General features: G+C 37.2%; 1 protein-coding gene across 1 annotated transcript; it reads right to left on the bottom strand.

Annotated features, from left to right (window-relative positions):
- Positions 1-1,840: 1,840 nt before the first annotated feature.
- LOC143718358 (membrane-spanning 4-domains subfamily A member 4A-like) lies at positions 1,841-27,096 on the bottom strand. Its single transcript, XM_077209459.1, has 9 exons — positions 26,928-27,096; positions 25,449-25,524; positions 10,082-10,292; positions 9,004-9,114; positions 8,837-8,905; positions 7,060-7,203; positions 6,603-6,716; positions 2,420-2,500; positions 1,841-2,230 (listed from the first exon to the last, which is right to left on the bottom strand). The coding sequence occupies exons 3-9, from the start codon at positions 10,265-10,267 to the stop codon at positions 2,144-2,146; spliced, it is 792 nt and encodes a 263-aa protein (XP_077065574.1). The 5' UTR covers positions 10,268-10,292; positions 25,449-25,524; positions 26,928-27,096; the 3' UTR covers positions 1,841-2,143.
- Between the last annotated feature and the right edge of the window lie 407 nt (positions 27,097-27,503).

Consider the following 27,503-nt stretch of genomic DNA (forward strand, 5'->3'; position numbering starts at 1 on the left):
GGACTGATAAGTTCCTTTAACATGTCAAACTGAGTAGGAAAAAGCGTGTGAAATTTTAAAAATCTGAGGTTTTTATCTAGTTCCAGCTCTCTACACAGGTTCGGGAAAGCCCCTTGAGCCTGTTTCTGGCGAATCCATGGTTTCACCCATTTTGTGCGCTTTTTGCATATTTTTCGCGCCCGCTTCTTCCTTTCCTCTTCCACAAGCAAAATACCAAGGGCTGACAACGCCAGTGCCATTTGCAACGTGTCAGACATTTCTGAAATATCACAAATCCGACGTATTTGAGCGAGATTCTGATCTGCCTTTTCAGGCAACTTTGTATATATTTTGTATCCCTGTAGCTATTCCGGTTTCCCGCTTTGAGAAACTAAAACAGACTACTGCCACCTGCTGGTATGGAAAGGTATTTCCTCTTGCGCAGGAACAGAACGGACGTGCTACTTGGCCGTCGGGTGTTGAGAATCGTCTTGGTGTGTCAGGGCAACTTTGGAACCAGACGCTGCCGACGTGAGCCGACCTTGCAGTCTGCTTTCATCGCCACTAGTTCGTCGGCGTCGGCTTGGTGTGTTCCTGCCTTAAAGGGGGATCTGAGTTCCCCCTTGCTCATATATATTTCTGGCTTGGTCAGACCGAGAGGATTCTGAAGGTATCAAGAACTGCACGAAAAGGGCATAGGAATACAGCGATACTCTTAATAGGATCTCTTTGAAGCTTGGACCCAGAGAGGGGGAATGTGGGGGGTGTTCTGGTGACGCTCTAAGGGTCCATAAAAGGTGTCAATAGACGCAATTAGATGCACACTCTCTGGCGCTTGCTGATGAATTATTAGACACAAGTTAATGGTTGCCAGCTTTAGGAATCTTAGCACAAATGTGTTCATTGCGTTCAGAATGAATGAATCTGTCACATGTCTGTCCTGTCTTGGTTATGCACATGAGTGTTTTGTTATGTTGGGCCATGTGCTCTTGTTATTGTCTGGTCCCTCCCCCTTGTTATCTGATTATTGGTTTGTTTGTCCCACCTGTTATCCTCGTTACCCTCCTTATTTGCCTTCCTATTTAGTCTTCCTTTGTTTGCTGTCCTGTGCTCGTTCGTTGTATTTGTTATGTGTATTCGTCGTGTTGAGTTCTGTTCCTGCCCTGCCTTGTTTGTTCTGGAATAAGTTTGTACGTTGTAGTTTTCTTTTGTTTATTTTATGTTTTGGTCTTTATTAAATACTTCTACTCTGCACTTGAATCCACGGATTTATTCCACACCACGCACCGTGACAGAATCATGATTCTTGTTCAGGCACTACACATTTTTCTGATATTTTTGACCTTACTAAAATGAAATAGTTTGATGTTGGCCTAATCTTTTTAGACAGGGAAAAGCAATATATTTTAACATAATAACTTTTAATAAAACTACATATGCATTAACAAAACTTTTAGATAATGCTTCTCTCTGATATGTTCTTGCTCAAAGTCTTAAAAACACTATAAATCAAAGCCTCAGTAGGAACTCTAAATTCAATCTGTTTATCATATAAAGTGATCGTGTCTCTTCAGAAAATTTTGACTACCGCTCAAATCATATAGATTAGTTTTACGATCTCTTTATGAACTTTTTAAAGCGTCAAAGTTGTATAGTTGCGTAGCTGTCAAAGGAGGGACAGAAATCTCTCAGATTTCATCAATAAGATCTTAATTTTTTGTTACGAAGATGAAAGTCTGACGGGTTTGGAACGACATGAGGGGGAGAAAATTATTGAAAGAATTTTAATTTTTGGTTGAACTAACCCTTTAAATTACTTTCCTGGTTAAACATAGGTGAAAGGTAACAAAAAAGAGACATGAATAGGCCATTTTTTTATTCTGTATTCTTACACATTATATACTGTATTAAGCAATTAGTTGTTCAAAACAATCTATCCAGTTTTATTAATGATTAGGTGACTTTCTTGACTTAATTAAAGAATGAAAATCATAAAATATCTATTCTAATAGTAATTGTTTTCACATTTGTGACATGTAATTAATATCTGATTAAGTGATTTGTTTCTTTGCTTTAATATACTCTTTTGAATGAAAGCACTTTAGAGATAATGGACAGGAAATCACTGGGAAAAACCTGTGTCCCACCTCAAATCTGTTGAATTTTAATATTCAATTTTTTTAAATTCACAGTATTGAGGAGGATTTTCTGCAGGATGGTGAAACATGGCAGGGTTGTTGACCACAGATATCTGCAAGAAAAATAATACATATGATCAGTTTCCTAGCGTAAAGATGACTTATATATTTATATTATTAAACAATTAATGCACCCATTACTCATTGCTTTACACATTTCCAGTTCATATATAGTGACACTAAATTCAAATAATACATTTGTGGAATTTTTTTTTTGGGGTAGGGTTAAAAGCTTCTCTTACCTCTGAGTTGTTAAGATCCTGGAAATGATTGGGCCTGAAATCACAGGGCTGTGCGGTTATAACTTGTGGAACAGACGGCACCTTTGGAAAAATACACATGTAGAGTTTTATGTCTTCTTTACTGTGAAATGCCACACATGCAATGACACTGGCAGACAGTTTTAGTATTACATGTATCAATATACTTCGAATGGAATAGAAAAAAGCAAAAGACAGAAATCCTGAAATTAAATCAGGACTGAAATGTCCTAATGTGGAACCTTACACCTTCATCTGGATTTTTAAAAATAATTGAAAAAACTAAAATAAACAAACCCCATGACATTTCCCAGTAGATTCTAATGTTGTTGTTGTTGTTTTTGAAGCAATTAAAGGGATAGTTTACCCAAAAATTAATTATTCGTTTTTGGGTGAACTATCCCTGTAAACTTGGAGTTTTGGTATTAGTAGAGACGTTTCTGCTGCACATTGTTGAGAGACGCACACTCTCAGGTAATTATACATGCTTAATTTATCTCTGAATATCAATGGCTCAAACATCCATTACTAAAATCATGTTTTGGAGTAGTAACATTTCTAAGTAGGGAAACATTGACTCCACTGAACTATTTTGTTGGCTTAAAGCACATAGTGATACACTAGTTCAATTTCTGAGATTACAAATGCGACTACTCTGAGGGGCATTGTAGTTTTAAAGCTGTAGGAACTGTAAAAGTGGACTTCAACGATTTCTTATCCTGTTGCGCCCCCTATAGGCCATGACCAGCGACTAGTCGAACGTCAAGCTTAAAGCAGAGCATTAAAGTCAAGTCATTATGGTCAACAAAAAGACGTCCAAAATAATATACATGCTTCACAACTTATTCAGAAAAATGACACTGACTGTGTATGGGTTTAAAGACATGAAGCTTTATTTCGAAGCATTTATATTGTCGCTCCAAGCTAAATATGCTTCTTATTGCAATATTGTGCAATTTAGTAATAGGGGATTGTATGTATGTATTTAATGTATATTCAAAACCATTTCTGCTTATATTCCCGGATATACTATACAGTGTGTTCATGCATAATAGTTCCTATATAATTACGTACATAAATCTATTTTGTGTTAGTTCATTATTTGTGCAGTAGATACACCCATCTTATTTTAAATATCTCCATCCTTATCCCGAAAAGACCATAAACATTACTGCTAACGTCCGAAGCAACAATTGATGACTGATACGCTGCAAATCAGGTGATTTTAGGTCAGTGTTTTGGCTGTAAGTCAATGATGCAGTAAAATATGCAGTATTGATTCATGGGGGCATAAAATCCATCAAATGGTAGAAGTGACACATATAGTCAGTTGCGCTGCTTGTTTCAGAGTCATGCTTCTGTTTGTTTGTGGCGCTCTGTGACTGTCTGTCTACAACTCTGCACAGTCTTACAGAACACACTGATGACGAGTGATGTCTGCGCAAGCAGGTGCGAGGAGGTATGGAAACACATATGTTGACAGGTAGTGTTGAAAAGGCTCAGTAATTTACTAATTCTTGTTGGTGGGTTGTGAATTATTGACAGTCGTAACTTAGTCGCGCCCCCAGAGTTTGACGCAACTTGTTATGTTCCGCTTGAAAGTGGAGGGCTCGCATCTATTCAAGCCATAGATGAGTGTGCGTAACTTTGAAAGTAAGTTTATTTTCCACATTGCGGTCTTTAACCTTGTTTATATTGATATTTGTTGTATTGTGTTGAAACGTTCTGATGTTGAGTGTATGCGTATTTCTGTGAAGCTAATGTTAGCGGTATGACTGTGTGCATTATCTTTGCACATGTGCGCTGCATAAGTGAAATAATGATAATGATTCATATTTTCCATGTGTTTACTTTAGTGTTTACATTGTACAGATGCCATTAAGTCATATTTATGTGGATTGTGAAGATTACACTCGATTGAGATATGGTTAAGACGATAGTCACTTGTATATTAATAGTCAATTGTTTACATTTATAGTGTGTTTATTCTTTTTGAGCTAAATGTTTATCATTTATTACTGTAAACTGATTATGTATATTTCGGTTGTTATTATAGAAACCACACACACCCTTAATATCACAAACATCTGTTAATGCACTGCATTGAGTATGTTGATGGCTACTATTGATGAACCTACTATTAACAAGTGACTTTTGTGCATTCTTACCTATGCTCCGTGATGATCCCAATTAAGCCAGAATCAGTCAATACAGTCCAGAAACCTACTTAACATGCAGTTAGGTCATCGCTACATTGCATTCAGACCGGATGCAGAACTCAGTAGGTTATTTACATTAATTATTATTGTAATGCTATGTGTTTTGAGACATGAGATAATTTGACGAACATTGTTTGGTCCTGAGACTTCCACATAAAATATATGCACGTGTTTTAATATTTAGACCAATTCTATTATTGATTGCTATCAGGATGTGAGTAGAGTTTCAACCAACGTAACAACGGCCTCGTTTACACTGCAGGTCTTGATGCCCAATTCTGATATGTCGCCTATATCCGATTTTTTGGACCGTCCGTTTACAATTCTTTCAATTGTGACCAATATCCGATTAATGTGTTTACACTTGACATAGGGTACTATCTGAAACATCGCACAAACTTAACTGTGCAAACTTGCACAGATGGACGAACGCAAAATATGCTTGGTGCTAGTTCTGTGATATATGTGAAGTTCACCAAACATCAGCATGATGTTGAGGCGGAGGAGGACGAAAATGGCCATCATTGCAGCCTGCGCATGTGCTTCAGTTATTGTGTGCTAGAGAGATCTCAGGATTAGTGGGAGCATATTGTGGCATAAATATTATACTCCATAAAGTGCATTTCATATGCGCGCAAAAACAATTTTTGGTGTAAATGGCACGAGAAATAAAATTTGTGCTATAGATAGGCCCTTTCATGAGATCGTGGCGGGTTTTAACGAGGAGCAGTGGGTCCGTAATTTTAGGATGAGCAAGCCAACCTTTGATATGTTGTGTCAACACGTGTCCACATTCCTCTCCTACGACGACATGACGTTTCGTCAGGCCATCCGTCCCTTTGCAGATGCGCGTCAAGGTTTCTCTCGTCATTAGTGGAGTCGAAGCCTAATGCCTCAAAAAATCCGATCTGACAGTTTACATGACAGTCGCATTGGCACATATCTGATTTATGTCTGATTTATTTGAGCAAAAAATCGGAATTGGGTCACATTTCACTGACAGTGTAAACAAGGCAAAAAAGTGTTTATAAATCAAATTGTTTTAAGCTTAACATCAGCTAGTCGTTGATCATGTGATTTTGACACTAACAACATGGCTGCCTTGCAGAAGACCTTCAGACTGTTCTGACTTAATGTGCTAAATCTTTACTAACTGATCGGACTTAGGGACATAAGCACACACACATACAGAGAAGCATGCGTATTTATTGCAGATCACGCTTCAGGAACTTACTGTCCTGTGCAGCCTTAACAGCTTAAAAACTGAAAAGTTCTGGCATGTATCTTTCTGTTTTTTAAGTAACTAAAACCCACAGCTTCATTATTAGTATAGAGATGCAGCATTGACAGGCAGGATTAATTCAAACAGCCAATCGCTCTCTCACTAATGCATTTTAATAAATGTAATCTTTGTGTACTACTTTAGAATGAGCAGAAATCTAACGAAACATTGGCAAAAAAACTGATAAAAATGATCTGTTATGTCGGAGCAATATCCTTGAAGGCAATGCTGTCATTTAGCGCAGCTGTGCAAAAGGCCATCCAAGTTCGAGTCGAGACTCGAGGTTCAGGCTTTTGTTGCAAATTGTGACGTGTTGCAAAGCATTCCCATCTTGTGTTTTTATTAATGATGTCATCAGCGATAAGTTGACGTCGCTTAAAACAAATCTGAGGTAGTTCAACCCTTAATTCACTTAATTTACATTCACATAATTTCCAACATTTTTGTGGAGAGAATTGTAAAGCTTGAGAATTTTACATATTAAAAGTTTGTGGATTTAAAAGATACATTTAATAACTAAATATTTTTAGTGTTCGTTGGTTCTTTTAAAATGTGAACCCAAGTGTGCACACCCTTAAAAGTAACTATTTCCATTCTATATGCATATCTGAGGAGTTCAGCTGACAAACACGTTTAAAAACCCTTGACCTGACGCATCACTCACCTGAGGAGAACAGCAGCAGGCGATTTTACAGGCAAATGCTGACAGACAGATGGAGATGATAAACTGAAGGAAGGCGAATATCAACAATACACTTCTGATTCCCAAGAAGAGAGTCTGAGAGAGAATTCAACATTAGCACAAATAATAATGACAAAATAATTGATGATTAGCACTCACATCAGTACACAGGCTGTTCAGAAGTTCAGAATCTATCATCCTTGAGGTTCATATAGTAATACAACATATTTATAGGTCAAACTGGAATGAGTTTAATATTAATGTATAATGCCTTCTTGCATTGTAAATTATCAGTAATAGCAAGAGATCTATAAATTACTTCTGAAATGTTGGAAAAAAAGACTGGACAGATTATAGCTTGACTTTTGACAAGTACTGACCACACAGTAATCTTATTGTAATTACTAAATAAATGTGAGGATAAAAGTTGGCGACATACCTTGTACTTTGTATCACGATAACAATTATTACCCCAGCAGTAACTGTACATCATCGGCCCTATACCCAAATCCAATGAAATGATGATAAAGGAAGTGGCTGCAAATATAGCACTGAAAATGTTCATTACAAGTGAACCTTTCACCTATAGGTAGAAAAACAAAACAAAATGGATTAATAAATTAACAAGCACTTTAGCTTGTTAAAACATAGTTGGAAAGGTATTCTACCACACCCAGCAAAAGTATGAAGACACGTTGAAACGAGAGGAAAACATTCAAAGGCATCTGCTACAAAATCTCTGAGTATTTGGTAGGGCTTTCATATAAAGAATTAGAATTTCGATGATTCATCAAATATTCGTATCTGACGCGGTTTGTTTATGTTAGCTAATCCAGTACAGCGCAGTGCGGCTGCATTGTTAATTTGAAAAATGGTGGAAAAAGGCTTCCTGCTGACGAAAACCCTCTCAGTTGGTGGCAAAAATCATGCGATATGTATCCACATATTGCACAGATGGCAAAGACATTACGCTGTCTGTTGAAGCGTGTATTTGGACTCGTGTGAAACACTGAAATTTAGATGAATCGCATGTCATAGGTCAATTTCAAGTGATTGTGGAGTAATCATTTGCAGCTCAACATTTTCTGTATACGAAAGTATTTAACATACCCCCGGTTTCACAGACAAGGCTTAAGATAGTCCAAGACAAAAAAAAAATGTTTGCATGTCTGAGCTGTTTTAACTGAAAGCAACTTGCACTGACAGATCTTTAAAAAAGTCAGTGTTTTGTCTCAGGATGTAATGTTTTTCACACCAGTAATGTTTTTATTCAAAGGCACGTTCATGAAAGCTATTTAAATGCCCTAATTGAACTAAAGCCTAATCCTGGCTTAATCTAAGCCCTGTCTGTGAAACCAGACCGTAATGTTCTTTTTATTTGTATAATATGTGTGGCCTTCTAACCTTTTTTAAACGGTGTATTTGTGTGAACTTTTAAGCTTAAACTGTAATGTCAACACCTTAAGAAATACAATATCAGCCCAGAAGGTTACACATTTATTTTTTCCACAAAATTTGGTACACATACTAGTTTCCACACTATATATAAATATGTAAATTTTCATAAAGGTGGGCCATTCAAATTTGAGTTTATTAGTCACTGAAATGTGATCGGCTACTAGCATACATGTTTTTATATTAGCCTAGTCATATTATAAGTTTTGTTTTGACATCCAACAAAGAAGATTCATATACATTTTTTAACTTTACTGATCCTTCAGTTACAGTGTTACAATTTCTGTTGTAGCGGCTAGGTCCAACTTTGACACAATTTGGTGTAAATTCTCGATGTGTCCTGTAGTCTTTGTCTATTAAATTAAGTTTGTGTGTTGCATTCAGGAGAAAAATGTCAATTTGTGGAAAATGAGCGTTGCTTGATTCACTTATTTTGGCACTATGCTCGGATTAATCAAAATTAGTTTGCTAACTTTTTCAACGGCCTAAAAGTTAGAATTTTTTTTAGAAAATTAAAAATGGCAGAAATGTTTATAGACGGAAATAAAATCAGAGACATACATTTAAGCATTCATGGGAAAAAATAATTTTGTTTCTCGCCATTACTCAAGATGAGTTTGGGGTCTCTACGAATTATGGTCACTGATGCCCATACACTTTTTTGGCAGAAAAATAAGCAAGAAGAAATCACTACAGAAAATCAGTTCAAACACAATAGGGTTTCCAGTACCTCTGAAAAACAAGAAGTGTTGTGTACATACCAAACACATACTGGATTGTGAATTCCGTTTGTTTTCTGCAGCAATGCAGAGTGAGCCTGCGATAATGTACTGAGAGCAGAGACAAAGACAAAAGTCAAGGCTTCTGTTGGACTACGCAACTTGTGTTATAAAAGACACAACACTTGTTTTGTATAATTGTTTCTTACGATGAGAGATCCCCAGTAAGGAATACCACTAAAGACAAAGATGGAATCTGCATAAACTGTAGACACGATTCCCAACAGGAAAGTCCACAGACCAATCATTATCTGGACAGTCTGTGAAGGACAAGAGAGTCTTTTTAAGTAAAACAGTAATAAACTTTGGGGAACAATATTACATGAACAATATAAATTTATAACAGCTGTAGTTAGGTACCCTCATTGCATGAATTCACACACTGTTGTATGCTTTGTTCATGAGTGCACCAGTCCTTTTTCTGAATTTATTCATGTACTTTCCAGACCTCACTGTTACACCGGCCAGCCCGAGGGCACTCTTCCCGCTCACTCTACCGCCATCATGGACTCAATTTCCCATAGTGCTTTGTCTGTCATCTGTGTAAACATGTGCAGCTGTCTCTCATCACCTCATTACCCGGAAACGCTTCATTTTACAGTACATTAACTTACAGTGTACTTACCTAAGAAAGTACTGGGTAATAACGCTTAATTTTACAGTGCGTTAACTTGCATGTACTTACAGTGTACATACCTAAGAAAGTATTCGGTAATATAAGGTAAGTACATGGGTTAAGGTTAGGTTTAGGAGTAGGTTCAGGGTTAGTACCTAGTTATTACCAAGTTGTTGTAATTACTATAATAAGTGCATAGTATGTACATGGGGAACAGGACTGTAAAATGAAGCGTTACCATTATCCCTTCCTCTTTCTGGCTATTTAACCCAGTTCAGTTGTTTGTCTTGTGACGAAGCCTTGTGTTAACCGCATTACTGAGCGTTTTTTCCTGTTTTCTATGTTCCTGGTCTTTGATATCTGACCGTGTCCTGGTTTTCCCACTCCTGTCTTGCTCTCTGGATCTGTTTGTTTGTTTGGACTGATTTACTGTGCTCTGAGCTTCTTCCTGCTTAATGGACTATGACTTTGGGTTGTGTTATTAATAAACTGTGCTTTATTTTCAACCGTTGTTGCGGAGTACTGTCCACAACAACCAATAGCACCAAATCATAACACTCACACTGACATAAACACATAAAAATGATTTGGGTTTATGAATAATTTCTCACCCCAAGGGCTTTTGGTTGGCCTTTCAGAAATGGCTGAAGTCCATGAAGAGGTGAAACTCCTGCTAGCTGTTGTCCATAAACAGGCACAGGAACATTTGTCCCAGTTGCAGCTGCTGGTGTTTGTGTTGGTGGTTGAAACTGGATGACAAGCGTCGAGGAGGTCATGGGTATGACAGTGTGTGACATTCTTCTTTCTGAATCTGAAATCGACCTGTACAAAATCATTGTAAATCAAGACTAGATATGATTATAAAATAGGTTTTCTTTATAAAAAACTTTCCAGTTAATTTATTAAATTTTTTATTATATTTATTTATTATAAACGTAGACTTCATGTTGTTGAAACACTACCAGCTTAGTAGTTATTAACATTGGTTAAATTATTGTCATCAACTAGAATTAGACCTTAAAACCGTATCAGCAACTCTCTCTATCAACTCAGGCTTTGATCCTGAGTTTAGGTGTGACATCAGTAGTGAACAGCCAATCACATACTGAGAAACCGCGATTCACTTCTCTCTTCTGCAGAATATTGCGAGATTGAAAAATAATAATAATTTAAACAAATTTACACAACAAAGAAAAGATGTTTATGAAAGAGGACATCTAAAAGAAAGTCTTGCAAAACCTCTGCAAGTAAAAGTTATGAAGTTAGTATATATAGTTGATGTAAGTATATAGAGAGACTTGAACATTTAAGCTCACATTCAGTCATTTTTTAAAGCTTTATTAATTGACTCTAAAGCTTATTTATATTATCTTTATACATTTATATTCATTTAAAGTGCTTAATAATAATTGATAAACTAAAATTGTACTTGAGTAAAGGATTATGGGTATAATAATTATCATTTGCTATGTACTTTAATTTGGAGTAGAAACAGGGGGAGTGACTTTATTACATCAGACTTGTTTCACTTTGCTCACAGCTGATTTTTGCTCATTTTGAGATCTCTTACCTCGAACATAATATGCCTTGGATCAGGTTAACTGTGGAGTATAAGTTACTGTGGCGATGAACACTGATAAAATCTGAGCCAAACTACTTTCATGGAGCCTAAATAATCTATCTCCCTAAATCGGCTTCAGGGTCTAGGCCCGAGTTCACTCTTCTGAAATGTAAGCCGATGCATGTAAGATGTCATGTGAGTAACTGCTGATACTGTTTCCCAGAATGAAAGGTGAAGCAGGTGGAGATCAGGTGTTTATGAGGGGTGGTAATGCTGGCCCTTTCATAAGATAAGAAGTTTAAAAACCACAAAAGCAGTATTCATAAATGTGTTTTTGTTGTACTTCATAGCAAGTAATCTGCATGCTGGTTTGGAAACAGGCATGCAAAATACTGCTGAACAAAATGTGAAACAAACAACGATGATCAGTGCTGCATGATTTAAAACTCTAGTGAAATCAGGTAACAGTCTTTATTTAATAACAGATTAAACTTCTGCGACTCAGAAATGTAATAAATATGAGGCCATTAGCAGGGTCTGCAGACTTTTTTTGTGATTTCTGCGATGAATTTCTGGTAAAATCTGCGGATTTATGCGGAATAGTTTTAATAATTATATATATATATATATATATATATATATATATATATATACACAATAAAATATATTATTGTTTATAACAATAATACAAATCTTTTTTTTTCTTTTTTGTAGAAAAATCTGTGGAATTATTTTAAATGTGTCAAAAAGATCTTAGAGTATTAGAAATGAAAACATTACAAAATATTCACTTAACTTTTATTTGAGGTTCACAATACAAATGCAAATATAACTTTTATTTTGACGGGTTTCTGAGTGTATCTGACGATGAAATGCTGGAGATGAGCGCGTACTTGAGTATGTGTAGTACACGAACCTGCGGCGCTCATTTTTCCTTTCTGTTCTTGTGGCGAGCGGATCTGAGATGCTCCAGTGCCTTCTGTCGCCTCAGGTAATCAACATAGTGTTGACAGTCTTTACAAATCATAATTCCCCCATTCTCATAAAAATCTTTCGCAAATTATTTTGCTCTGTCCTGTGCTGTGATTTTTGCAGACAAGTGACGTTTCCTTAATTCCTCCACGTTCAGTTTTATTTTAGACATTTTAAACATTCACTTTCTCATTAAAAAAACGTAACATCCATCAGCAAAGCCTACTACCCCTCACAAACGCTCACGCACAGGTTGTACTTGTCAATGACGGTCGGGCACTACAATCTGCGAAAATTTGCGGAGGTTTCTGCGGAAGTCTGCGGGCGCTTATTCTGTGCGGGCCTGGCCATTAGCATGCATTGTCCTCTTGTCAAACAAATGGCATTGTGTTGTAACTGCATACCCACGTAAACACATATTCATTGTTCCAAAACAAAGTATTCACGCTCAACTGGTTTTAAACAGTTTTGAAAAAAAAGACACTTTCTTAACCTTTCAAAATAATATTAAAAATGAACAACAAATTTCTTACCTTACTCCCTCTCTAAACACCACCAAAACATTTCATACATAATAATTATACCCTGGGACGTAACACGTGGTTTGAATCCAAACTGGGTTTTCTAGATGCTTTGGAGTAGCAAATGACACACACATTTCTGAGTGACTATTATAACCGCATAGAATTTCACACTATTGTTCTTCTGTGGACTTCCAGGGAGTGTCCATGATGCACATGTTGTGTGCTCCACAGTCAGTAAAAGACTTCCACACCCGACTCCTGAATGATGTGAATCAAACAATTGATGTTTGTCAAATTACCAACAGTGACACTGAAAAAAAAATGCTTTTCTTACTTAGTATATTTGTCTTGTTTCCAGTCCAAACATCTAAACATTCTTAAATCAAGATAATTTACTAGACAAGTAAAATGACACAAGATATTATGCCTTGTTTTCTAGCATTTTATTTTAGGTTTTGCTCAAAACAAGCAAAATTATCTGCCAATGGGATAAGAAAAAAATCTTGTTTCCGTTTGTGGTGGCAATTTTAATGATATTCATTGATCTTTAGTAAAATATAGATGATTCAAATAATGTCACATGTGTGTCTCTCACTTGTAGTGAGAGAAGATTCTGTTTATGTACCTGGGGAGGCAGAAGGGGGAGACACTCCAGAGAACAGACGAACAAGGACCTCTGACCTAGATGTCAGAAGGCCATTTGGTGCAGGGGAGCTTAGTGGGCCAACTAGACGTCTATGGAAAACTACTGGGAGGAAGGCTCTGGGGGGAAGAAGGCCTTGAAACTAAGATAAAAGCTAGTTCAGTCTGTCTGGGGGTGTGTCACTCTTCTGCACAGGGTAACAACTGTGTATTAGACTGCTCCTATTCTTGCAAGAATAAATACTTCTATTTTATATAATTTGACTCTGAGTGTCTCTTACGCAGTGATGTTTGTTTGAGATGAATTTTTGCCACAACAGATTGGTGTCAGAAGTGGGATTCCTTGGAAGTGCCTTCTGGACCTGAGAGCGGACGGTGTTTGGCCACCTGGACTGAGCAGTTCCAGCTCTACCTCGTAAATTTCAGAGAGAGGGGCCGACCGCTATCAGGGCCAGGAGAAACTCCACTGGAATCAATTGAAAGAACCCGGTGGCAACAGAAGCATCTCTGGTAAGAGACAGTTCAATTTATTTTCTTTTGGGTAAGTTAATTAAATTCAGTTTAATTGGGGAGAAGAGTGAAATTGAACCATATTGGCTGAAGGCTGTTTCTGTGGTACGTAATCTGAGATTAATTGAGATCTATATAGATCAAGAAATTTCAAACAGATACGAGGGAAAATGATCTGAGATTAATTGAGGTCTGTAACAGAACAAGAAATTTCAAGCAGATAAATAATCTGGGATTAAGTGAGAACTGTAACAGATCAAGAGATTTCAAACAGATAGGTACCCTGAAAATTAGTTGTTCCACGACGGAGCAAATTGTTTTTAGGTACTGAGGCTAATTAGGGGGAACCAGAACAGTTTTTGGTAAACCTTAATTAGGAGGGCACTAATAGTGCAACCCGACCGATTTGGGTTAAAAGAAAGAATCGGGTCTGTTGGGGACGCCTAAACAGATTAGAGAAAACGCGCGTTGAAGAGAAATCCACAGGGAACAGAAAACAGCCAGTATGGGAAAATCTCAGAGTAAGCATGCCAAATTTGATACACCGGTTTTCTGTAGAACTAGTAAAGTATGGGGGGAAATGTATGTTTTAGATATTGAAGTAGGAAGAAGCAATAAGGCTGTCTGTCTGAAATAGAGGGAACTGTAAGTGAGACTTGGTGGAAGAGGGAAGTGAAAAAAACAAAAAGGTGGTGTGTGAGACATGTGTGTGTGGGGATTGTGCAAACAATCATGTACTGGTTAGATAATGAAGGAACTCGCATGTTTGAGAAAAGAAAGGAGAGGATAATGAAGGAACTGGCATGTAGGGAAAAGAAAGGAGAGGATAATGAAGGAACTGGCATGTAGGGAAAAGAAAGGAGAAATATAGTAGAAAACTATATGTGATGAAAATAGACATGGTCTGACAAAATTTATGGAAGTCAAATTAACTGTTTAAATGATATGAAAAGTTTTAGAATAAAATAAGGCATTGTATGATTGACAGGGATTAACATGATATGAAGAATGTTTTAAGCAGAATGGGGAACAATTCTAGATTTTGATAAAATAATGATTGAAATGATATATCTGCTTTATTTTATTAATGTTAAGAAAATAAGGGTATTGAAGCAAGTAGCTATAATGGTTGTCTGTGTAATTTACGGACTGAGTAATATAATCTGTTTTGGAGAAACAGTAGAGATAAGACTGAGACAATAATGATAATATTAAGTTGAATCTGCAGACTAACCATGTGATGGAAGGGAAAAGGCTTCAAACCAGTTGTAATGAAAATAATGATGTACAAATTGTTACACTTTATGAAGAGTAACTGAACAGTCCGGGAAAATAAATAAATAAATAAATAGTGAGACAGAAGAGAGCAAATGCTGTAAACAGCTCTGCTCTGAAGATCTCATTTTGAAGAGATTTGCAGATGATGTTTTGTAAAAGATAAGCTGGGATAACAGCAACAGTACTTGTAATTAGTGTTGTTGATGATAATACCAAATTAGTAAGGTAAAGACAGAAAACAAATTCGAATATTTTGAGCATTCTCTGTGCTGCTCATGAAATTATGTTCTGCCAATAATAGTGATGAAGAGTATGAGTTGGCTATTGTGATTGAATCCGCCATTGGTGGATGGTCAAAGGAATACAGAGAACTGCTTATCAGTGGGTCTGTTTACATTCCTGAATGGGACACACACTGCTTCAAGGGTGTGCAGTTAAGTTGAAGCCCTTTGGAAGCTCACAGTGATCAAACTGCAAGGTGTCTGATGCTGTAGTTGAGGCTGACACACGAACCAACCAGATGACAGAGAGTGTCTTGATTGTGGTCAGCAGGACCATTTAATATGTGACACATTTCTGATAATAATGTGGGGTTGAAAATAGATCAGTGTTTAAATGACGACAGTGACAATTTTTGGTCTGAGAAATAAGAGATAAAAAAACAAGGTCAAAAGATTGAAGTCTTAAAGTGAATCCTTTTGTGACTCCAACAAATGTGAGTTGCAAAATATGTAAAGGTAATATAGAGAGACAGATCTCAAAGATGATTTATAATAACTGCAAAAGATGCAGAGTAGCCTTGTCAAAATTAGTGTAAATCCTAATTGGAGATTGATAAACTCCAAGAGAAAACTTAAGTCAAATATTAAACTATGGTTGAGAACTTGACAATTAAAATTGAGATTGAGAAATGTGAAACGTTATTGAGAACTAGAATAATTATTTTTATGTAAGAACAAATAAGCAGAAGCAGTAGGCTACTGAATTAACAGTTGCTAAATGTAAAATGTGTTGAAAGGCATCTGATTAAACAAACAGCTTGAAAAGTTGACCATGAAAGAACTAGAAGCTGATGTTTTGCTTCCAAAAGATAAGTCTGCTATTGGCTGTAATGAAACAGTTCGCTTATCTAAATCTGATGTGTGCTGTGCCTGAAACTGCCAGTGCGACAGAGACTCAATCTGAGTGGAAATTTGTAATGTCTAAATTCCCTGAGGTAGGCAAAAGACAAATATAAATAATATGTTTATTTGAAACCGTTTGTAGTTTCTGGCAAAGATGCCTTAAGCTGGGCTAGAGTTAAAAGATGGCAGATAAAGTCTGATGTTAATTGTTTTATGAAAATGCAGTGTACCAGTCCTGAATGCCTCAGAGTCTCTCTCTGATTCAATGTCAGCTAAAAGCTGTTATCTGAGCCTGTGTCATAAGTAAAGCACAGTGTTTAAGTTGAAAATCATAGACATGGAGATGTTAAAAGAAATCATTACCATTCAGAGGGCAATTTGTATTTAAATGTTAAAAATGTTAAAAGTAAAACTGAATGACTTTAAAGAAGTATTTAAAATAATAATACAGATAGAGATGACATTTTGATTAGCTTATTTTAGGACCAGTAACTTCTTTGTCTCATTTAGTCTCCACCATTCAGGACCGATGGCTCCGGCTACAGATGAAGTACACTGAATGTACGGTTGTGATCTAAATTCACTGAGTATAATCTAAGCAGCTAGGTTTCTGCTTTTAAGATAGTTAATGGATTTAAGTGATTAAATACTGTTGTCATTGACCTGTCTCCCTGTGTGAACACTATTAGGCAATCCGAATGGCCCTGGTGACTCTTGAACGTGCCTTTCCTAAGCTCCAGAAAACAGCTGAGGTCTGTTGAAGAGAACTGATTGTGTGATTGGAAAGAGCGGTCACCAGTGGGCACGAGTGACCATCTCGATGACGGGTAAGACCTTCTTTGGCCAGACAGGGGGCAACCTAAGCCAGAGTGGATCACGTAAAGTCACTGGGCATCTCCTGAATGGAGGTGTGTTATGTGAGACAGGTATGAGGGTTGAGCAGGAGCTGTGAGGCCAGCAGCGTCCTTATGCCGTTAAGGGGAGATGACGCGGTGGCGAGTCACGGCATGTCTCCCCAATAAAGCAAAGTTCCTCTATATATACCACTCGCCAGAAGAAACCGCATTAGTTGTATGGCTTGTTTTTTTTATTGTGACAAGCGTCTGCAAATATGCCAGGGGAAAACACCCTGATGAAGATTATAGATAAAGGGCTAACAGGAGTGGGCTTTCAAGAGCCAGCTGAGGCCATGAAGTGATTCCCATTAGCTGTTGTGGAGACAGTAGCAAAACTTTTTATGTACTGGTTTGCCTTATGGGCAAGGAAAATCATAGTGTTGATTTTGAACTAATAGGTCTATGACATAGTTTTAACTCTTGAAGATCGTTAGACATGGTGGTGGCTAAAGATGAAGACAGCTTTTGATTTAAGGAAAGTCTGGATGACAAAGGTGAATGGTCAAAGGTTATTGTAATGAATACAAATTTTGTCTAAGTTACAGCCTTAGGAAGCTGGTGGAAAAATTATTTGTTATAGTGAGAGAGACTGCCTGAGTTGGAGGAAGGGATGGTAACTGTGTCTGTCTTTCTGTTATCTGCCTGCTAGAGCAAGCTGAAGCAAAATAATGATAATGAAACAAAACAACCCAGCTGACTTGTCTAAAAATCAAATGAATAATGAACAGACGTGCTTTGAAAGTGGTTAAGATACCATGTAAAATTAGGTAGAAGCTACAGGAAAATGTGAAGTTTAAAATCTTATTTAAAATTTAAATCTTTTAGCAATAATATAAAGAAAAGTGAACATTGAGAATGAGCAGTTAACATATGTGTGTCTAGTATGAGTGTGTGTGTGTGATGGTGACAGCACTTTATGTCTTGTATGTATTAGTTTGGGGCACTAATATTCCGCCTGAATGGTGTGTATATTGCGTCATTAACCTCTGGAATGAGTTTATCATTACAGATGGGTTAAGGCAAATGACAAATTTTAAAGAAGCTGATAATTCTGATGAAGAGAGAATACAGAACATGGGACAAGCTTTAAGTTGATTGGCCATCAAGCTCTGTCTGGTAGTAATACTTTTCTCATACATAATGTAGATTTGAAGATCAGTAAATTGGAATTGTGTAGTTGTAGATCACCATCTGGCATGGGCTGAGATAAATGAAAATGTTGTAGATTTGAGGGAAACAACAAAGTGACATATTGGCTAAGTCAACATGAAATTATCAAGAGAGCCCCTCACATTTATGATTATTGTGAACAAAGGGGGAGAAATGATTGACTGACATTGACCAAGTCTGCACAGCACGACCTGACCTGATAGGGAAAATTGATGACTTTGGAAATGTTTGTAGATGACTGACTTGAGAGACCAAACAACAGGCCTGAAAAGCAGAATACGCTGTGAGACTGAGGGCCGTTGCCTTTCAAATACTTCGATAAGAAGATGAGATTGTGGCTTTAAGTGAAGAATGTAATATTTTTGTTTCAGAGGCAGAGAAAGATGTCTGGAGGAAATTTGTCTGAAGGACAACGTTTGGGTTAGTGTTGATGGCAAACTTTATAAAAAACACTATGTTAAATGTTATGTTAAATTGATGCTCGAGTTGTGTCGTGCATCAAGAGGGAGATGGTATAACAATTGCCAAATATGGTTTATTAAGGGGTTCACATTTGCTGAATAAATGTTGGGAGAACACTAGGGGTAATTTGATAAAAGCCCTGAAAGAAGCCATTTTTTCTGCTTAACAAAATGGATGTCTGTGAGTGTGCCGCACACACCAATAACAAAGATTGTTTCAACAGGAAACGCCAGGGCATCGAAGGCCACGGGAGAACAGTAGACAAAAGAAACTACGTACTTTACTATCTGACAATAACCTCGAAATCTGTTTCTCTTTACAGAGAGCATGCAGGATTGGGAGACAGGGCAAAATGGGCCCAATAAAATAATGGTTATGGATGAATTTGGCTAACTGTCCTGGCCTGGGTTATTAGTGTGGCAGAAAGGTGCTACACCTGCGCAGCGCATAACTTAAAATTTTCCTTTTACAGAATGTCAGGAAGGATTGGATCAAACAGAACTAATTCTGTTCCAAATGTATAAATATTGTGTGGACATGAGGACAGGGGTTGAGTGTTTTTCAGGGGAAAAGGACCCCGAGTGCTATTAAGTGAGCAAGAAATTATCCGGAGATAATGTTTCAGGTTGTTGATTCCACAGGTCACACCAAAGGGGAGCGGTCAAGCGGTCACTAACAAAATACTTAAGGTCTCCATTCACAGGTGACAGTTCACTCCAGTGGGGGTGCGGTCGTGATTTCAGGGAAAACCTTATAAGGATCAGAAAATGGTTGGAGAGTGTGACACCTGGGTCCAAGCCTCTCACCTACACCAACAGGCCACAACCATCCCATAGTCCATGGGGCGAACGAGATGATCAACACGCCTGGAGGAGGATGTGAACCAACTAATGGTTTAAGAATGTGGTTTTGTGATTATTTTGAGGATTTGATTCGATTAAATCAAAATAGGGCTTAGTATTGATATACACTAGATCAAAAGATTTGATTGGTTACTTATTCATTAGGAAATATTTAAGGAAAATGTTTTTGGGAAGAGAAGATCTATTAATTAATGTAAATTATAGGGATAATTGTTGAAGCTTATTAAGTAGAACCACAGCATGTTTGAATTAAAAGTTAAAGGTAAAAGAACACGGAACGTCCGTGGGGCGAACGAGATGATCAACACAACTGATGGTTTAAGTTTAACAGAAGAATCTGTTTTTGTGATGATTTTGTTTGATTGAATCAAACTAGGTATTGATTTGATTGTAAATGTAGAAAATATATTGATTGTGTCCGTAATGGAAATATTAGAGTTAATATTGAACAACTGCATTGGTTAGAAGAATGGATAAAATTATAAGACTTCTCTGGTTAGATTTTGTTAAATATGGCATTAAATAGAGCTTACTAAATTGAATTAGAAGTGAACAAAATATGGTTAGGAAAACCGAGGTGAAATATGGAGATGGGCGTAGATTAATGGAAAAGGCTTAATGATGGGAGTTAGGATTGTTATTCTAATAATTTTGTTATTCATGGGGGAATACGATTGTATGAGTGACAGGTGAAACATGCTGTCTGTTCAATTTGTGAAAATGACAGTCTATCCCAAGGATGAACAAAATTATGTGACGATACAGGTAGCGGGAGCTACAGTGAGATAAGTGTTAAATGTATGTTCTGTTTGTTTTTCTTCTATTTGTTTATTTTCTGAGAAAGATTAAGGGCAAAAGATTTAAAGAAGGTTACAAGCAGCAGTCATCCGTGTTACGAGATGGCGTACAAGGACAGGGGTTGAAACTGAGGGATTTTTATTATACTTTTTCTGTTGGTTTCCTTACTATGTTATAACTACCTTTTTCCTTACTGGCGTGACTGAGGGTCTGTTTACAGGAGCGCAGGAACAGTGATTTCTCGCTTAGCCCGGCGCCGTAAAAATGTTTACTTGCTAGCTAAAATATTACGGGGCCTTTCCCCCACAAAAACAGCCTTATGCCTCTTCATTCTAAACTTTTCTTCACAGGTTCAAGGAGAGTGATCATTTATGCAAAAAATCAGAGATGAAGAGTATAAGTGTGATGATATGACTTAAAATTTGTCTTATTGTTTATTATTGTGATTATGGGTAATCAGAATGATAAAAAGTGAGGAGTTGTGGTGGCAATTTTAATGATATTCATTGATCTTTAGTAAAATATAGATGATTCAAATAATGTCACGTGTGTGTCTCTCACTTGTAGTGAGAGAAGATTCTGTTTATGTACCTGGGGAGGCAGAAGGGGGAGACACTCCAGAGAACAGACGAACAAGGACCTCTGACCTAGATGTCAGAAGGCCATTTGGTGCAGGGGAGCTTAGTGGGCCAACTAGACGTCTATGGAAAACTACTGGGAGGAAGGCTCTGGGGGGAAGAAGGCCTTGAAACTAAGATAAAAGCTAGTTCAGTCTGTCTGGGGGTGTGTCACTCTTCTGCACAGGGTAACAACTGTGTATTAGACTGCTCCTATTCTTGCAAGAATAAATACTTCTATTTTATATAATTTGACTCTGAGTGTCTCTTACGCAGTGATGTTTGTTTGAGATTAATTTTTGCCACAACACGTTTTAATTACCATGAAGTATATTCTAATCTGAACCTTCAAGGGTTAAACACTTATGTCGTTCCAAACATGTAAGACATTCATCATCATCAGGCAGCGTCATTGCAACTTTCAGGCCCATTCACCTACGCTGTTCACATTGTAAACACAGTGCACGTCAGAATGCCGGCTCATTATCAGCTATCTCCTGCGTCAGCATCACACTCATGTGTCGTGGCCCACACTTAAACAGCATCAGCCAATAGTGAGCCGGCATTCTGACTTAAAACCTGGAAGCACTGCACTGTGTTTTCTATGTGAACTGCGTAGGAGAATGATGTGGAAGAGAAGAGAGTGTTGAAAGTTTTTGCGCACAAAAAGTATTCTTGTCGCTTTATAACATTAAGGTTGAACCACTATAGTCACATGGTCTATTTAACAATGTCTTTTCCACCTTTCTGTGCATGTGCATGATGTCATCGTCTTCAGAGATCACATTTTTGTTGTTTAGACAGAGGCGTTTTCAAAAACTTGCACTTTGAAGCCCATTTTCAAAAGTTTGAGTTTTCAGGCACACAAAACGTCGTTGTCATGAAAACGTACAGCCAAAAACGCATACAAAGTTGTACGCTTTTCGTTGAAAACGTTGTCGTGTGTTTTGTATGTTTTATGAATTATCTTCAAGAAGAACAAGGAATCCTGCAACAGATGGCCCTTCAACAAATGTCCTAACAAACTTTAAAAACAAGTAAAATGTGGGCTGAAAAAACTTAAGGGATGAGGACTCCATCTCCATCAATATGATAAACGATTTGCTGGAGAAACTCCCAGGTAGAAAGACAATGCTTTCAAGAAAGCCTTAAAAACAAACCGTGTTCAACAAAGAGTCTGTTTCGATGATGAATATTCCTGAAACAATGGCGAAAGTCTGGCATGCCGTTGTCTCGTCCCAAAGGCGCAACATTTGCAAGATGTTTGAGTGGTCTGCATCTTGCAAATATTCCACCATTACCACCTGTTAATTACAGTCAGAGCTATATAACTGGCATTTCAGTTATCAAGCTTATTTGAATCTGACTTGACAGCCCAGAAAAATCTGTGCCAGTCTCAAATTGTTATGCTGGTTCGGGATTTTACATGCTGGATTGGGATCAGTTTAGGGATTTTTAACATTCACATTTTATAAGCAATTTTATTAACTGGTGATGTGTGATTCAAAGAGAACCAGAGGGGACATTGCACTGTCCCTTGAGAGGTGAAGAGGACACCTCTGCTTCGTAAAATATTTCCAAAATCTGCTCCCAAGGGTGTAAATCGCCCTAAGGGACAGGAACTTGTCCTGAACTTCCATTGAACTCTATTGGTAATGAAGAAACTTGCAACCATAGCTGGATAATGATGCTTTTGGAAAGCGCACCCCTGTTCAGACAGCCCTGGGCTGGACGGCCACCTTAGACCACTCCCCAGTACGGGACGTGTCTGTAGTTAACAACACGCACCTAGAGTGGGACCCAAGGTGAGGATCTGGGATCTGAGCCACATTGAAAGGAAATGAACCGCAGCGCATAACCCAAAAGGTCCTTGCACACAGAGTCCAACATTTTCTTATGCGTGTTTTTGTATTCGTCATCCTAAAAAATTGTCACTCACAGAAACCTTGCACACTGAGGCGATGCTTATTAATTAATGAATTAATCAGTTGTGAAAAAATCCGCAAAACAATACAAAATGCTGTCTTCAAGCGCTGAGGATGATGTTGGTGTCCTTTGTTGTTGGAAATATTGGGTCCATCCAATCCTAAAATTGCGTAGAGAAGAAGGAGAGTTCCACCTCCTTATCAAGGAGTTCCGGGATTATCCCGAGTGATTCTAAGTTAACTTCAGGATGTCAGTTGCTCACTTTGACGCTTTGCTGATATGATTTTTTTGTTTTATGACAGACGACAGTCTTGGAGGCAGTGTGTAAATGTGATTGACACAACGTGAGGGCGTACTTATTTTTTAACATGCAAAAATTTCGGACTGGAATTTCGGACTCAGTGTGCAAGGACCTTTACCATAAACATGGATTTTAGACAGTGCACGAAGCATTCAGCGCTTGACTTACCATAAACATGACTTTTTAGAAAAGGTACGAAGCTCTTTGCCTTTTTATCATGGTCTGTCTGAATATTTGATCCAGATTGGCATAAAAAAGGTTGAATCCACAGTCAGTTTAATCATCGTTCTATATTAACGCACTGCTTTCATTGAAGCACACGTACACACACACACACTATTAGTAGCGAGACGCTGCACAAATGCCGGTAATTCACAAAAAAAATGTCTTTAAATAATCTGTTGTGCCTCTTTTGTTTTTTAAACAATCGGTTATGCTTTTTTTTCTGTCAGTTGTTTAATTTTGTTTTTGGTCTCACAAAAATGTCTAAAGGCGAAAAAAAAACAAGACTGAAAAAAGAGTGGTGTTCTGGCCGGACTTGATTTGTTACATAATGCTACTTAAATTTGGAAAAATCAAGAGTGATGAGTGAGTTTTATTTTTTATAAATCCATAGAAGATATTGTGGACTTGTTCTATGATTGAAGATGAATTGTACTTCGCTCCTTGTTTATCACATTATATTTGTCTGAAAGTATACGTATTAGTGATTGAGACCCATTGTTTTGCATGTCACAAGTCTCGAGTCTTTGGATTCAAGTCTCGTGTCAAGACAGCTAAATCCAAGTCAATTTCAAATCTTAAACAATTCATTAGTACTGAGACACTAATTTAGGGAAGAAGCACTAATAAATACAGTAAATGTATATTTATTTATACATCTATTTTAGTTTCTCTTTTAACTTTCTGTACCATCTATTTTATTATTATCATTAAAGTACCATATATGTTGTAAATACCCGACAATCATGCCAATAATAATAAATACTGTTTGAGGAATCACAGACACTAATAAACTGTCAAATGAGAAATATTGATTTCACATAATTATGACAACAATGTCAGAATGTGCAGCTTTCTGTGATTCACTTACAAAGACACAACAGTTTTATCATAACAGATGTTTAAATAAAATCATCATAATTACTTTAGCACACCATTAAAGTCTCAGAATTGACACATTATAACGGGGGTACTCAATAGGCGGACCGCGGTCCGGATCCGGCCCAGACGCAATACAATTTGGACCGAAGCCAAAATCAACATTATATAATTTAGTCATGATCCAAGCGAGTTTTCATTGGTGCGTGATTTCACGCCTATATTGTTTTCCTACTAGATGTGGTTTATCTATCTTCTGTGTCTGTCCATTCCAAAGATCCAATCAGGAGCTGTAATAACTGTAATCACCATGACAACTCACTCACTCGTTGGCCGCGCTGTGTGCGTGTGTGTGTGTGTGTGTGTGTCATTCGCAAATCGCAACGCAGGCGCTAATACATCTGCGGTACCTGTTTCCTTGCTTGCGAAAATCCTGGCGTGCTCAAAACCTGACAAAAAGAGAAAAGTCGATTCTGAAAATCGCGAATTTAAGACAGAGTGGACTGACAGTTATGCATTTGTGCTGCCGGCAGGGAGCACAAAACCAATGTGTTTAATTTGCAATGAGACGGTTGCCATTGTCAAGAGTGGTACCGTGAAACGTCATTATGACTCAAAGCACGGACACTTTGACCACAATTACCCGCTTAAATCTGAGGTAAGAGCCAGAAAAATCAAACAACTGCAATCATCATACCATACAACATGCAGTGTAATAGTTAGATCAGCCACCCAACAAGAATATTCTGAAAACACCTTCTGGACTAAGATGGTCCCTGCAGCAGGTGTCCCTTCCTTGCAGAAGGTGGCCCTTCAAATTCTCACCATGTTTCCCTCAACATATTGTTGTGAGTCTGCCTTTTCAACCATGAATATGGTGAAAAACAAATACAGGAGCACCCTCAGTAATGAACACTTACATCAGTGCCTCCGCCTGGCCCTCACACCTTTTATGCCCAAGTTTAAAGAACTGGTGGCACAAAAAAGGTGTCACTTTTCACACTAATAAGGCCAGACCCCATCACCTTTTGTACATAGTTTGAACGTTTTGTGGGATTTACAACCTTTTTTGTTGGAGTTCTGTTTTTGGATTTTGACTATCACTGTTCCGGACCCTGGACGCAAGGAAAATTTGGTGAGTGGACCTTTTAGGTTTCTAATTGAGTACCCCTGCATTATAAGATGACACACATACATGAAAACAACTAAAGAAAGATCACACTCAACACTCACCTCAAATAATATTTGTTAATCTTTCTTTTTCCTCCTCTCAACAGTTGTTGAACAGCAGCTCTGATATTTTTCACTTCTACCAGACGTGAGAATGAGAAGAATGACAGTCCGACATTAAACTCTGATCTGCTTTATTCAGTCATTTCACATTAATCTTTCATTCTCAGGAATACTGCTGAACTTTATCAGAACTAGTTTTACTAGTTTGTGAAATTGTGCTTTGCATTCCAAACGTGTATGAAGTGCGTCAAGCCCTAAATATTTATAGTGTTGTGTAATGCTTAATTGGATAGTTATGTTTTCACGGTAAAAGGGGAATTTTCAAGATTATTAAAAACGGCTTAATTTTCTGTTTGTAAATATGTGACAGTTATTATTCATCATTTTTTAAAGGTTGTGCTTGTGTTCTATATCGTTACGTGATGTAAAAATGACTGTGGCTCAATTTGTTTACTTTAGGGGCTTTCTAGGAACTAGCAAACAGAGCAGTTCCCCGAGAACTTACGGTTCCCATTGCAACATTTTAATGATTGCATTCAGCCAATAGTTCTAGGAACTATTTTAGGTTCCTCTGGTGCGAAAGCTCTTCATGAGTGGTAATGCTAATAGGTAAATAATGTAATTTTAACTGATTGATTACCCACAAAATATTATTTTAAAGTATTATCAACATCAAATAGACATTACAAAAAGTAGCTTTGAAAAATAATATTCTATTTGACTCAACGTGGATTTTTTCCACTGAATGTTTATTGTTTTTTTAACAGGAATGACATAAAATAACACATTTCAAAATTATGATATTTTATTTTTTTAATTAGTCAAGTTACATGTTAAACTGCAGTATTCATGCATACACAAATGGAGACCAGATGCTAAAAGTGTCTACATTCCCTTGAGGCTAATTCTTTCAAATAAATAAGATCACATGCACTCGTGCTTTTCGGGACAAAAATAGCACTCGTTTGATTATTGCTTAAATATATCATATGATATAAATATGAGAAAGAAACTTGAATATCTTGAATTTTAGGGTGTTTCTAACTGCATTCTTTAGGCTCCATGATGCAGTGAGTTGTTGTCCTGCTTCATGTTCGTCACCATCAACTGTATATAATGTAAGATGATCTACGTAGGTCTGAGGCGGAGCGGCTGCGTTACATCATTTTAATCACGTTATTTTCATGATTGTGGAAAAGCTTTCTTATGTATAAAAATACTAATGCATTTGTCTATATCAAAAATAATCTTTCTAGACTCACCAATTGTAACTTCAGAAAAAAAAAGTGTGTTAAAAAAGATGCATTATTGTTTCTTTATTGGTGGAGGTTAAAATTCCAACATTTCACCAGCCAGTTGATCCAATGAAGAAATAAAATAGTAAATTTGCTATTGAGAATCAGATGATTCTGCTGTTTTTTGAATTTCTAGTGATTGTCATAAATTATTGCTTTAAATATGTTGATAAAAGGTACTTGCCAGATCTCTCACGGTCTCAGATCCACTCGATGCTTCCCCACTTCACCACATACATGAAACAAGTAAGGAACAAAACAGGTGCAACTGGTTTTCCTGCTTAGTAATGAGATATATGGTGTGAAGAATGAGCCAGTCATCTAAACACACACAGAAACACAACAACCGAGTCAGACTGTAGTTCCGGGTTGATGACGCCGAAGTAACACGTCAGACTCATATAGAACCGAATGAGCCGGTTTAACCAGTTTGCAGAGGAGTCTGAGGAGCGAGTCTGATGAGTGACATTACTTATGTAAGCCTGAGACACATACTGGAAGTATGCTTATTATGACTATTAAATTACATTTTATTAAAACCAAGGAGTTTATAAAACTGGTTTATTCGTTCTATATACTATAGTCTATAGAACATATCCGCGTTTGTGCACCAATATCTGTGTATCTGTGTTATGTCTTTTATTTTGAAATTTGTAATTCATGTGTTTATGTTCATTTGTAGTTCTGTCCATGGTCTTTGCAGTTCTTTTGCTCTTTGTAATTAGTTCCAGGTGTTCCTGGTTATCATTGTGTCCGTTAG

The sequence above is a fragment of the Siphateles boraxobius genome, unplaced genomic scaffold (assembly GCF_051911475.1).
Source record: "Siphateles boraxobius isolate OS27281-9 unplaced genomic scaffold, OSU_SipBor_1 61, whole genome shotgun sequence".
NCBI classification, from domain to species: domain Eukaryota; kingdom Metazoa; phylum Chordata; class Actinopteri; order Cypriniformes; family Leuciscidae; genus Siphateles; species Siphateles boraxobius.

Bases quoted from the DNA above. Each gene is read 5' to 3' on its own strand.
- LOC143718358 (XM_077209459.1), bottom strand. From the start codon at position 10,267: ATGTCACACACTGTCATACCCATGACCTCCTCGACGCTTGTCATCCAG. The intron at 8,906-9,003 runs GTAAGAAACAAT...CTCTGCTCTCAG, and splicing joins CTTACTGGGGATCTCTCATC to TACATTATCGCAGGCTCACT. The intron at 7,204-8,836 runs GTATGTACACAA...TTCTACCTATAG, and splicing joins CACAATCCAGTATGTGTTTG to GTGAAAGGTTCACTTGTAAT.